The 12310-nt window shown below is 48.2% G+C and overlaps 1 protein-coding gene across 1 annotated transcript in view; it reads right to left on the minus strand.

The window, feature by feature from the left end:
• Window positions 1-12310, minus strand: part of CRACR2B (calcium release activated channel regulator 2B) — a 69502-nt gene that overhangs the window by 26234 nt on the left and 30958 nt on the right. Inside the window, exons 5-9 of the mRNA XM_084856665.1 lie at window positions 10501-10660; window positions 8974-9120; window positions 7125-7215; window positions 6854-6946; window positions 566-753 (exon numbers count right to left, since the gene is read on the minus strand). Of these exons, the coding sequence (XP_084712791.1) occupies window positions 566-753; window positions 6854-6946; window positions 7125-7215; window positions 8974-9120; window positions 10501-10660 (679 nt within the window). The remainder of the gene's footprint in view (window positions 1-565; window positions 754-6853; window positions 6947-7124; window positions 7216-8973; window positions 9121-10500; window positions 10661-12310) is intronic.

Consider the following 12310-nt stretch of genomic DNA (forward strand, 5'->3'; position numbering starts at 1 on the left):
CAGGAATCTGAAATATCCTATGGTCCCCCAGAGCCTGTCTTAGGGGCCACAGGATTGCTCCCTCCATGTTCTTAAATTGTTGCAAGTCACCTTCGGGGCCCTATTTGGGTTGAAGGGAGCCTCACAAATTTATAAATAAATAAATAAGCAAGTAAGCAAGCAAGCAGCACTTTGTTGTAGAAAAGGACGATATATTTTAAAAATAAAAACAAATAAAAAGTGACCATCTGTATGTGCCCAGCTGCCTGCTCCCTGACTGTAAAATGTTTCTTAAAAGAAAGGATGCCGCAGCAACCATGCTGACCTCTTTGCTGCTGCTCCCATCACCTGCCGCTGTCTGGGTGGTCATTTGGGGGTCCTTGGGGTTTGGTCCTGAGGTCCAGCCCTCACTTGCACCACTGTGTGCTTACAGATCATATCAATTTGCTGCAGCCACAGATCATTGCTATTGATTTCTACATTTCTGCACACATGCGCACACACACTGACTGGAGCAAACCCGCTCAACAGTGCAATAGCAAGTGGAACATTTCAACGCATGCTCTGCAGCCCCGCCCTGACATACCTGTCCTTCTGCTCCTGCTCCAGCTGGGCTTCTTTCTGCAGCTGTTGCAGGTGAGCTCGGGCCACCTCCAGCTCCCATTTGCTTCTCTCCACCTGATCCAGGAGATTTTCGTTCAGAAGCCGGAGCCGCTCATTTTGGACCTGCATCTCCAGCTGCTCAGAGCTCTGGGACTGTAACTGATGTTCTAGCTAAGAAATAAAACAGATGCATTTTAAAAATCAAGGAATCAGAAGCCACTGTTCCACAACAGCTTTGAGCTGATCAGGAAGCAGGATGAATACATCTTAAGTAAAAATACTTCAATAAAAATGGGTGTACAATGGGATGAAACAGCAAGCACATCAATACACCTGGTTTTAGCCACAGTGCATTTAAATACATTAAGGACATGAAAAGATTACCAAGTGCTGAGACCAACAGCCACTGGTTAGGAAGCACAGAACTAGTAATCGCCTGGGGGCTATACTACGCACCACATCTATCTGTGACTTGTGAACACGGCCCAGTGCAAAATACAAGTTCAATGTAAGACAGGGGAGGGAAGAAATGCAGCAAAAACTGCATCTCAAAACCTAGACTACCATATCTGCATGGACATTTTCCTAATACAGGATGGTAAATGGATTAAAAGCCTTTAGACAGGGGTGTTGAACCCCTGACCCCTGAGCCAAATCCAGCCCTCCAGGTTTCTCCAGTCGGCTGTGCCTTTTTCCCAGGACTGTTGATCATTTGGTGGTTTCCTGTCTTTCACACAGTTCCCCCAGCCCTCCTGAAAGGTTGAAATGCCTCTCCCAAGGCTTAGTTGCTGGCAGGAGGAGCTTTAAGCTAAACTATGCTGGGGTGTGTGTGGCCCCACCCATTTTGCCCCTGGCCCCACCCACTACTGGAATGCAGCCCCCAAAAGCTTCTCCAAAATGGAATTCAGCCCTTGGGATGGAAGAGGTTCAATCCCCTGCTTGAGGGAGCAATCCTATCAGGACAGGCAGCTGCCTCCAAACTCAGAGGCGACCACCTATCCAATGCATGGCAGGAGAAGTGCAGAGGGAATCCTCTACTCTGTGCTCTAGCCACCCTGCATTCCGGCTAGACAGCCGGTTTTGGCTGTCTAGCTGCGGGACATCAGAGCGCAGGATATGGAAGCTGGACAACACATAGGAAGTGTTGTACCAGGACTCCTGCACTCCCTGCTCCCGGGAATGCCCCCTTTTGCCCCGCTCTAACCCAGGGATGATCCGCACTGCCTACAAGGTGGCAGGGGAGGCAGTTCTCCAGGAATCAACCTCAGAGCGTGGGCTCTGAGGTCGGTTCTCGAAAACCAAACAATCCTATGGCCGTCTAGCCACTGTCTAGTGGCCACAGGATTGCGCCCTTATGGCGTAGTCCTATGCTTGTTTAGAAAGAGAAAAGGTCTTCTCTGGCTGGGGCATGTTGGGAGTTGTAGGACTCTTCTCTGTCTAAACATGCATAGGATTGCGCCCTTAGACACTTGGATTAGCAGTCGATTTGCCTGGATCCGATTTATACCTCATGAAAACCTCAGCAGTTTAATAGGAAAGGCCTATTCTTAATGGTTCTTGTGGTTGATGGGATTGTGTAGCCACCAAAGAAAGTCATTTGAACTACCATCATGCCTGACAGCAAACTTGTAGCCAAGGAGCTAGATTGTGAATTGAGAGTCTCAGCTCTACTGGAGACTCACTGACCCGGTTTGCACATAACCGTGGCAAATTGTGGGTTAATTAACCAAACCCAGACACTATAGGTTAATCCTGGGTTACACAACCCACAGTTAATCTAACTACTATATGTAGGTTAACTATGGGTTGTTTAACCCACATTTAACGTAATAGTATCTGGTTTGGACGTCACATAGCAACCTCTGATTGGCCCGATCAGAGGTTGAATATGGAAAATGGCCATGGAATGCGCCCAGCACATGCTGTGGCAAATCTGAGGTTAACTAATCCACACTGTGCTGCCATTACGTGCCATTACGTGCACTGGGAAACTCTCTCTCAGACCTCTCAGTTCCTCATCTGCAAAACTGGAATATAGTAACCTAGCTTAGGGGATTGTTCTATGACAGAGAGATCATGCTAGTGAATGAAAAGCAATTTGCAAATTTAAAAAGTAGCAGTCAAAAAACTCCTGCCTTTTTTTCCTAAATGAACTTACATTCACAATCTGAAGTGGTCTTTTGTGGTCTGAGACCCTATCCCTATATGTGGCCCAGGCACAGCAACGCTATGCACATCGAGAGAGTGCTCTGAAAATCCTATGTTCTGCCAGAAGACACCCAGGAGAGCAACAGGAGGGACAGAAGCCATCTTTGCCTCTCCACCTTCCTTTCTGGTGATATTCCACTAGACCTGCTTTGGAGCATGTCTAGTGGAGGTGCAGGGATGGGAGCTGGGAGGCTGTAGGATCCTGCACACCTCAGCACTTCCCCTCCCCCTTCCTCATTTGCATCCTCATCTGAGGTCGGAGCTCTGAGGAAGCCACCACACTGCTTTCTGCAGTGTCTGTGAGTGGTGGGAGACCCCTCCCCAGGTCATAGCAGGGTTTATGGAGAGGGAGCCCTACAACATTCTCTGGTTCCTGGGATGCTCTCCTAGGGACCATAGGATTGCTCCCTAATACATTTTAGAGTTGGACTTTAAAAACCAGCCTTTGGATACTCAAGAGTTCTTCTGCCACACGTTTGTCAGCTAGAAGAGGCATTATTGGGCAAATGGATTCAACGCAGAAGGGCACGTGCATATCTTTACAAACTGCACTGAGCAGATCTAACTACAAAAACCAAGAAAAGTAGTTGTGTTGACTGTAAGAAAAATTGGCAAAATCTATATTTGTGTAATATGCTATGTTTGCAGACCCCTCCTCTCCTTCCCCATGTCATCTTGGAACTGCAAACATGCAGCCACTGTGACTTCACCATCAAGTCTGGGTTTTTTCCCCCTCATTCCCACTCACCCACCCCTCTGACAAACTTGCTTTTTGTAACATCTTGCCTGATGAAGCGACCTGGAGATCTCAAAAACTTGCACATTTTTTGTGATCTTTTGGTTGGCCTAATAAAGGTATTACAATAACATAAATAACTAGTCTGCCTTCTCCCGAAGGATCCAGAATCATTCAGCTAACTTGTTACCAACAAAGCATAATTGAAAGCCTAAGGTGTTGACGCTACACTCAGGGCACAATCCTATGCATGTTTAGACAGAAAAAAGTCCTAGAACTCCCAGCATTCCCCAGCTGGCTGGGGAATGCTGGGAGTTCTAGGACTTTTTTCTGTCTAAACAGTCCAAGGATTGTGTTCTTAGAGCACAGTCCTATCAAATACGCCCTGGGTACTCGTAAGCCTCAGAACTCGTAGGCTTCTGAACTCAGAGGCTTATGTGTATCCAATGCATTTTTGCTAGATGGGCAAGGGGGAAGGAAGGAGGCTGGGGGCAGCTGGCGACAGCTCCTCCCCTCCCCACCCACCGACATGCCCCCTTTAAGCCCTCTACAAGCTTGCATTTGAGAGCTTGTAGAAGCGGCCAGCATGGTTCTCTCCATGCTGGCTGTGAGGGGGTGGGGGAGGGTGGGGAGAGGGTGGGGAGCTCAGTTTCCTGGCTCCAAAGCCAGAGCACTGTCTCCAGCCTCGGATCCAGGAATCCAAAATATCCTATGTCCCCCAGACACTGTCTAGGGGACATAGGATTGCTCCCTTAAGTGGTTTAATTTGGTCAACCTCATTCATGGACTTTGCAATATAACTTTTATATGCTTTGTACTCAGCAATGCCCTAACCCCAGGCTGCCCAGAACTTCTGGGATGTCAAGAGAGGCCAGAGAAAAACACCTCTTTCACAGATGCAAGGCAAATCACTAGTATTATGCTCTGGAGCCTCATTTATTACAGGATACGGAAAGCTCCAGAGCCAACCAAAGTAATCTGTGCCTTGAAGCAGGGAGGAATTAAGAAGCAACTGGAAGTCCTCTGTTGAAGGTAGCAAAGACCAAACAGATTTACCCCAGCTATATAGCACAGCTTCTAGAACCCATACTATATAATTTTGACAGCACATCTAGTATGCAAATTGTAATCTTCAGAATAATCATCCAAGAGAAAAGTCCACAACAGTTCCAGTGGGGAATTAAATGTCGAGATAAGGAATAGCCCAAGGGCACCAAATAAATTCATGGCTGAGACAGGATTTTAATCTGGTTCCAAGTCCAGCACTCTAGTCAACAGGGCACACTGACCCTTTTCTCTTCAAGCCCCCAATAAAGGCAGAAAAAAGGGCTAAGAGTCCCTGAAGAACCCACTCATGAAACAAATTGAGAAAGCTCTAATTACAGAATGGTTACTCTCTCTGCTGTTTTACACTAGCATAATTGCCCTTGAGTTTTTAAAAAACAACCCAGAGCAAATGCTGACACAAGAATGATCCAAACAGCACTGATAACATGCACGCTACGTGGCTTTATCTCTTGACTGCATTCCTGTAAGAGGATGTGATTGTGCAACAATGGCATGTGTAAACAGAGCAGATGGCCTTTCCTTGTGGAAATGGGTCCACCTGGTTGGAGCTAAAACATGAATGGTGCTGGAATCATACCACGTTTGTGGGCCTGGAGGTTAGAGGAAGGACACCTTGCCGTTTGTAAGTGGGTTAAACCCAAAAGGAGCTCACCTAGGCCTCACAGGTAAAGGTTAAATCCTGGGTGGAAAACCCGGCGCAGTGCCACCAAGTCCTATGACGGGAACATTTCAAGTAGCATGCTGCGTCAAAGCTGTACGGATGAGTCTCAAGCGTGACACCAAAGAGGTTCTCAGCATAAGCCAAGAAAGAGGTTATGGAGAAAAATAATCATAGGCAGCTCTGTGCCAAGGGAAAGGAGCCTCTCTGAAAAAGTATTTGCTCCCCACACTGCAGGCCAACATTTCCATCACACAGGCTGGGCAACCAGCGGCCCTTGAGCTGCAGGCAGTCCTTAGCCTAATTTCAAAAGCCCTCTTAAAGAGATTAGTTCAGAATTTTGGCAAGAGCAAGCTGTCCTTCCCCTGGCAACCCACTGGGAGGGGAACAGTGGTGTAGTGAGTCAGGGCTCACAGAGACACCACACCGGCACTTTTCTCTTAGCGGGGTTGCGGGTGTCGTCTGCCACCCCCAGACTTCCCTGTTCCCTCTGAGCTTAGCTGCGACCTTCACAGTAGCTAGGGGGGAAATGAATTTTCCCAGCCACAAGATATTCTCCCCTGTAGTAATGCAAAGTATTGGGGCAGGGGAGCTTGGTCCTGAATGAGCAATTAAGACCCATTAGCTTCACAAAAGACCTGCTCCTGGTGGAGATGAAAACTGCTAGAAGTGGTTTGTGATAGATATGGATCGACACAGCTGCTTGCATGTTCGGACTTTCCTTGTGGACGTGGCCATGGCGACTGCCACGGTGAACGCCTGCACTTCAAATTTACCACTACAGCACTGGTGGGAGGAGAGAGAGGAGGTGGCCCCACCCACTGCTGTCATGTCCTCCCACCCCCAACAGATGCCCTTGGCAGGAATGCAGCCCTTGGCAGAAAAAAGGTTCTCCACCCTGGCCCTAACAGAACATGCATACAAGATTTGGGAGTTTGCCCTCTCCGAGCCTACTTTGTCCCCTCCGATCCCCCTGGTGCTTGTCCTGTGATGATTTATTTGCGTGAATGAAACCACCGGTCACAGGCCAAGCGCTGCAGCAGGCAGAGCTTTCATCTCCCCTGCCACAGTTAATATAGCAGCGCGCTGATGTAACAGGACAACAAAACGACAGGGGTGGTAACTGCGCTCAGGGAACCGCACTGCAGATGGGCGTGCCAGGGCCTCAGGGAACCAAATGCCTCTGGTGGACAACAGATGGTGCCGAGTACGTTGCAAATGAGATGGAAACGACTGTGACTATCAGGCTTGTTTTATTTCAAGGGAATCTTCCTTTGTCACCCGTTCTAGTTTACTTGGCAACTTGCACCTCCGCTACTTGGGACCCAATCCAGCTCTAGACCTGTGCAATCACTACCACCCCGGGATGAGAATGCGCTTCTCCGTCTGCAGCAATGGACACAGCCAGCCAGTGCCATGGGGCGCAGACAGGGCCGGGTGTGCCCCCGCACCTCTGCGTCACTTGCACTCATGTGGAAGCCTCCTTTGCAAGGGGACCTCCCTTGCTGGATTCAGCAAACAGCTCTCCAGTAAAGGTAGTTCCTCCTTCACTGAGTCGAAAATCCAGACGCGAGAGAGGGCGAGGACCTGGCCCCAGTCACCTTTTTCTGACGGTACAGCAGCACCTCAAACTCTTGCTCTTTGCTCCGCAGCTCTTTTTGAAGCAGGCTGCTCTTGTCGTGCCTCATGGACTCCTGGAAAAAGCAGATGAATGGCATTTACTTTTTCCCCCTCCAGTGTCCTGCATAAAAATACGTCCCCTCCTCTTTGCAAACGACACCATAGGAGTCATCAAAGACGTGGCTCATTGATTCAGCAGCTGAGCTGTGTGTCCAGCTCAGGAGGCCTCCCGAGAGTGGAGGGACAGTTTACCTGGCTGAGCAACCGTTCCCTTTCTGCTTTAATTTGCTGCTCCATTTCTTCATAAAGGCACCTGATTTCTCGGTCATGGTCTCCCTCCCTCCTAAAAGCACAGAACAAGAGGAATGAGGCGTGGAAAATGTATGTATAACAAGGCAAAGGCAAAGTAGAAGGGGGAGAAGAAAAAAAAATCTACTTTGTTCCACAAAACAAACTAAATACATTCCAGCGAACAGCATGAGATATGCTAGAAGATATGGACATTCTCTGACACAAGGGGGCACCAGAGAGGCTTAAAGTCTGAACAAACATTTTCTAAAACAGAAAGGAACTCTGAAACCAAACTCAGTCTACAGAAGCCTTCCGCAATTTGGTGCCCTCCAGATGTTTTGGACTTCAACTCCCATCACCCCCAGCCAGCATGGCTAATGGCGAGGAACCCTGGGAGTTGTAGTACAAAATATCTGGAGGAACTGGAGGTTGAGAGAGGCTGGTCTATATGTTGCTTTAGTATCTTAGGGAAATTTTGCTGCAGATATGAACATGCTATGGAGGAAGAAAACAGTAACACAGATGAGTAGGAAACTCTTACCATTGTTTTAAAGAGAAAAAAAGAATTTCCAGAAAGTAATAGGTCCTATGCACTATGTCTTAGAAAAAATCGAGGCAATTCCTATTTGACTTGGCTTCAAAATTAATAAAAAGAAGACCATTTTCCAAATAAATTGTTTTTGTCTATCTGCTTTCACTCATAGGTAATCAGCTAGGTTTGGCATGAGTACTAGCCCCCACCCCCTTTTAATCCAGCCATTCCTTTACTGTGGCAATCTTCTGATATCACCAGTATTTAGCATAAAGCATGCTACCTACTGAAAGCATTCCGTCTGCCTTTCCCAACGAGGTGCCCTCCAGATGCATTGGACTGCAACTTCCCCTACCTGGTACCCCCTAGATGTGTTGGACTAACTGCCATGCTGGCTGGGGATGATGGGAGTTCCAGTCCAACACATCTAGGGGTTACCAGGTAGGGGAAGGCTGGACTAGAAGCTGTAAAAAGATAAATCACGCTAACAATTCCTTGAATTTTCTCTCCTTCCATAGGTATGCTGATGGAGGCACTACCACATCCATATTTTGAATCCACCAGTCCTCTTGCACATGCCAAGAGGAGTCCCTCCCACCTTGTTCCCAGCTTCTGCTGGTTCTTGTTGGCAGCCCAAGAGTTGCCACCATATCAACACCACGTAACGCTTATACTGTGCCAGCTGCACTGGGTAGTGGTGTGTTTCCAAGCCCAATTTAAAGTGCTGGTTTAGACCTTTACAGCCTTAAACAGTTTGGGATCAAATTACTTGAAGGACTGCCCTTACCCTTATCAGCCTGCCCTCACTTTAAGATCAACAAGAGAGGCCCTTCTCACTTGCCTACCTGCAAGGGCAGTTAGGTGGGAGAGTACACAAGAGAGGGCCTTTTCTGCAGTGGCCCCACACTTGTGGAATAAGTTGCCATCCAGGGTCCACCATGCTCCACCACTGCAGGCTGTTAAGAAGGCCTTGAAATCATATTATTTTACTCTGGTCTTCTCTTGATATGATTGCTGTTGTTGCTGTTTTTATTGCTGATTTTGTTGTTGGCTTTTATTGCTGTTTTTGTTGCTGTTTTTATTGTGTTCTTACTGTTTTTATTGTGTTTTTATCATTCTTAATATTGTATCAGTTTTATGTGTTTTATTGTTGTACACTGCCTTGGGAAGGCTTCTGCCCTATAAGGAGGCCAAGGAATATTTTAAATTAATAAAGATAGATAAAAATTCTCATGTTAATGAAATGGGGCTGTCCCACACAGTCTGGAAACAGCTTACCGTTTTAATGCCAGCTCCATGGATTCCTTCTCATGGTGTACATCCCTGATGTATGAGGAAATACGGAAGAGGAACTCTTCAAAACTGGCTAGGAGTTCTGGACGTTCTTTCCGGAGTCGAGCCCAGAGCTCCTGAACCTCACTCTGTCTGGAGCAAAGACAAGCAGTATCATTTTGTGGTCCTGCTAAACAGGTGCTAAAGCAGCCACTCCCAAGCTGGTGTCCTCCGGATGTGTTGGGCAATGCCCAGAATCCCTGACCATTAGCCATGCTGACTGGGGCTGATGGGAGTTGTAGTCCAACAGACATGGAGGTTCCCCAGGTTGGGAGAAGGCTGCTCCCTATTTTAAAGTGTTTTCCTACTGTTAATTTGTAATAATTAATTAGTAGGAATTTTCCTAGGGTGCTTAAAGGTGTGTTAGCATTAACTGAAGGTTCTGTGCAGCTATTCCATCTTTTCTTCCTTCATGGATTTTCCATGACGAGAAAAAAAAGATGGTGGGAAAACGCAGGAGGATTACAAATGGAAGATGGTATCATCTGGATCTTCCATAAAGTTCCATGAATGAGGCAGTGTGATGATGGGTTGATAAAAGCAGTGGAGGCTGGTGGCTCCGATTTTGGTGGGACTATGAGTCCATTCTGGGTTTCAGTCAGAACCAGCCAGAAATCTAAAGAAGCTATCCAAGGTGAGGAACCCTATCCCCAAAATAAGTTCAGGACCTTTAGAGTTCTGGCTGGTTCTGACTGAAACCCAGAATGGACTCATAGACCCACTGAAATCAGTGCCACCAGCCTCCACTGGATAAAAGCCTCATCTGCAAGCACCCCTAGTCACCTCTACCTGTGATGGGGAAACCCAGGCAACAAGAGATGAGATGGCCAGTCCAAGGGCCAGAAGTAAGTTATTTGCATCTTAAAACTGGAGGTTCTTCTGAACATAGAATCATAAAATAGTAGGGTTGGAAGGGGCCTATAAGACCATCGAGTCCAACCCCCTGCTCAGTGCGGGAATCTAAGTCAAGTATGAACAGGCATACTGGTGGAGATCCCCACACCCCTCCTTGTGGTTTGGGCCCTGTTGTTTTACTAGGCAAATCCTCCCCCTTCCACCGTTCTCCCCTCACCCACATTGTCACTTCTGTACACAGAGTCACTTTCTTAGTCCCTGTTGGCCAACCTAGACCAAGAAACAGTTCGGTGGCCAAGTATGTTGTCAGCTACTCTTTGTGCCCTATTTCAGCCTTCCCTAAGCTGCTGCCCTCCAGATGTGTGGGACTACTCCCAGCATCCCCCAGCCAACACACCTCGATGGTATCTGGTTGAGGAAGGCTAAAATAGGGTGCAAAGAGTAGACAACAACCTTCCAGCTAGCAGAGCTGATCCAGAAAATACAGCTCACAGATTTGAACACAGAGAGTGTGATACAAAGGGTCAAAGCAGCACTCTTGAAAACAAGGTCCCTAAAGAGGGCAACAGTAATCACAATCGTGCCCTGAGGCGTGCAGGGTAGAGAGGGCCAACTTACTCTTCAAGCACCTGTGATGCCTCAAGCTGCTCCAGCATGGAGCAAAACCTTTTCTCTTCCTCATCTGCCTGGTCCAAGTCATCTGACCAGCCAGACTCAAATGTCTCCTCATGTCCAGTGCTTCCAGAGCTCGGGTACTGCTCAATTCCTATGAATTTCCCTGCAAAAGGGAAAGAATGCGGGATCAGGTTAGAGCACGGGGAGAGGGACCAAATGAATGGGGATTTCTTGCCTGGCTCCAGGCTTCTTCTGCAACTGTGGCCCACCTCTAAAAAGAGAGATGCCAGAGCTCAAGGTTGCTGGGAAGCCAATGTGCCTTCTGGCATGGAAGGAAAGCCTTCTCAAACCCAGATCTGGACCAAGTCAGTGCTCAAATTATGGGGGTGGGGAGATAGGAGCCTCTTAATGAAACCACCACCTCCCCCTGCAATTCAAGCACCGAGTGTTGGCTATTCTGTGGCTATTCCACATGCTCGAAGGTGCTCTTCACTGTCCTGTCACTTTTGTTATTTCAAACGTTCCAGGACTAAGCTGTGACATCAAAACAGATCCTGGGGTTGAGTTCTAGATCTTAGACAAACCATTTAGACTTGAAGCATATGAAAGCTGCTAAGGAGAGTCTGAACGACCAGTGGAGGAAAAGAAGCCACCATGGCTTCTTTTCCCTACCCCATGTGGACCACTCATGCACCCACCATTTCCCTCATTACCCACACCATGGTGGGGGATGCCAAACGTGGCAGGGTGCGTGGCAAGGGTGGCTTCCAAGCCACCCCATACCCCTACAACAACACAGGGGTTGCGGGGTGGTTTGGAAGCCACCCTTGCCACACACCTTGCCGGGTTCGGACGGCTTGGCAACTTGCCCTGTGGCATGGGCCATGAGGGACGTGGCAGCCATGCAAGTGGCACGTGGGGCAGGGAAAAGACACCACTGTGGCTTCTTTTCATCGCTGGTTGTCCGAGCCCAGCTAGTGTCTCCCCCATTTCAACTTGCTTGCATGTCTTGCTTGGGTCAAAAGACAGAACACAGATCTGATGCTCCCCTACTGCCTCCACCCGGCCCCCCAGTATCCCAGTCAGGGTCACCGGCCTAGCTGCCTTCCTCACTTATGACTGGCTGGCCATGTGAAGGATAAATGGAGGGAACACATTACTTTTCCAGCTTTTTTTTTTTTAAAAATCACATCATCAGTTTGATCCCTTGCAGAAGGGAGAGTTAACAACTCCAAGTTTAGGACAGTAACAAGCAGAGCTGCACAATGCCACTCCTGGCCCCCAGTCATGCTGGCCTGCATCAAATCCCTGAGTTGTCTGCCTAGCCGTCAAGCACAAAGACATGTACAGTTTGTACAAAACACACCACTACCATGTTCCTGTTGAAATAAGAGCCTCTCATTGCTTCCTTGCCCAACTCCTCACTTCTGATACCTTTGATCAACATTCTTTGCGTCAGATTTGTGGAACTGTTGACTTAAGCTGTTTACTTAAGAAAAGGAACTTGGCTTCCTCTAATCAGCACGAGGCCACAGAAATGCCAGCGGAGCCTCTTCTCCGCAGCACACGCTTGGCAAAGCAGCTCGGATGGGAGGTTGCTGCTGCTGGATCTCTCTGCTCATCTGCGTGGGAGCTGCACGGCTGGGTGCTTCAGCACTCGTCTGGAAGCTCGGGGAGAAGCCTTCTTGGCAGAGCGGCAGCGTGGCATGAGAAAACCCCACCATACCCCGAGTCAGTGGCAGGGTGTGTACATTCCACAGCTGCGCTTGGCAAGCGTAAAATGTGGTTTGGTGGACAGGAATGTATCACTAGG

This window comes from Heloderma suspectum, chromosome 1, assembly GCF_057233095.1.
Source record: "Heloderma suspectum isolate Gila_16-S chromosome 1, 16-S_ref, whole genome shotgun sequence".
In the NCBI taxonomy this organism is placed as follows: domain Eukaryota; kingdom Metazoa; phylum Chordata; class Lepidosauria; order Squamata; family Helodermatidae; genus Heloderma; species Heloderma suspectum.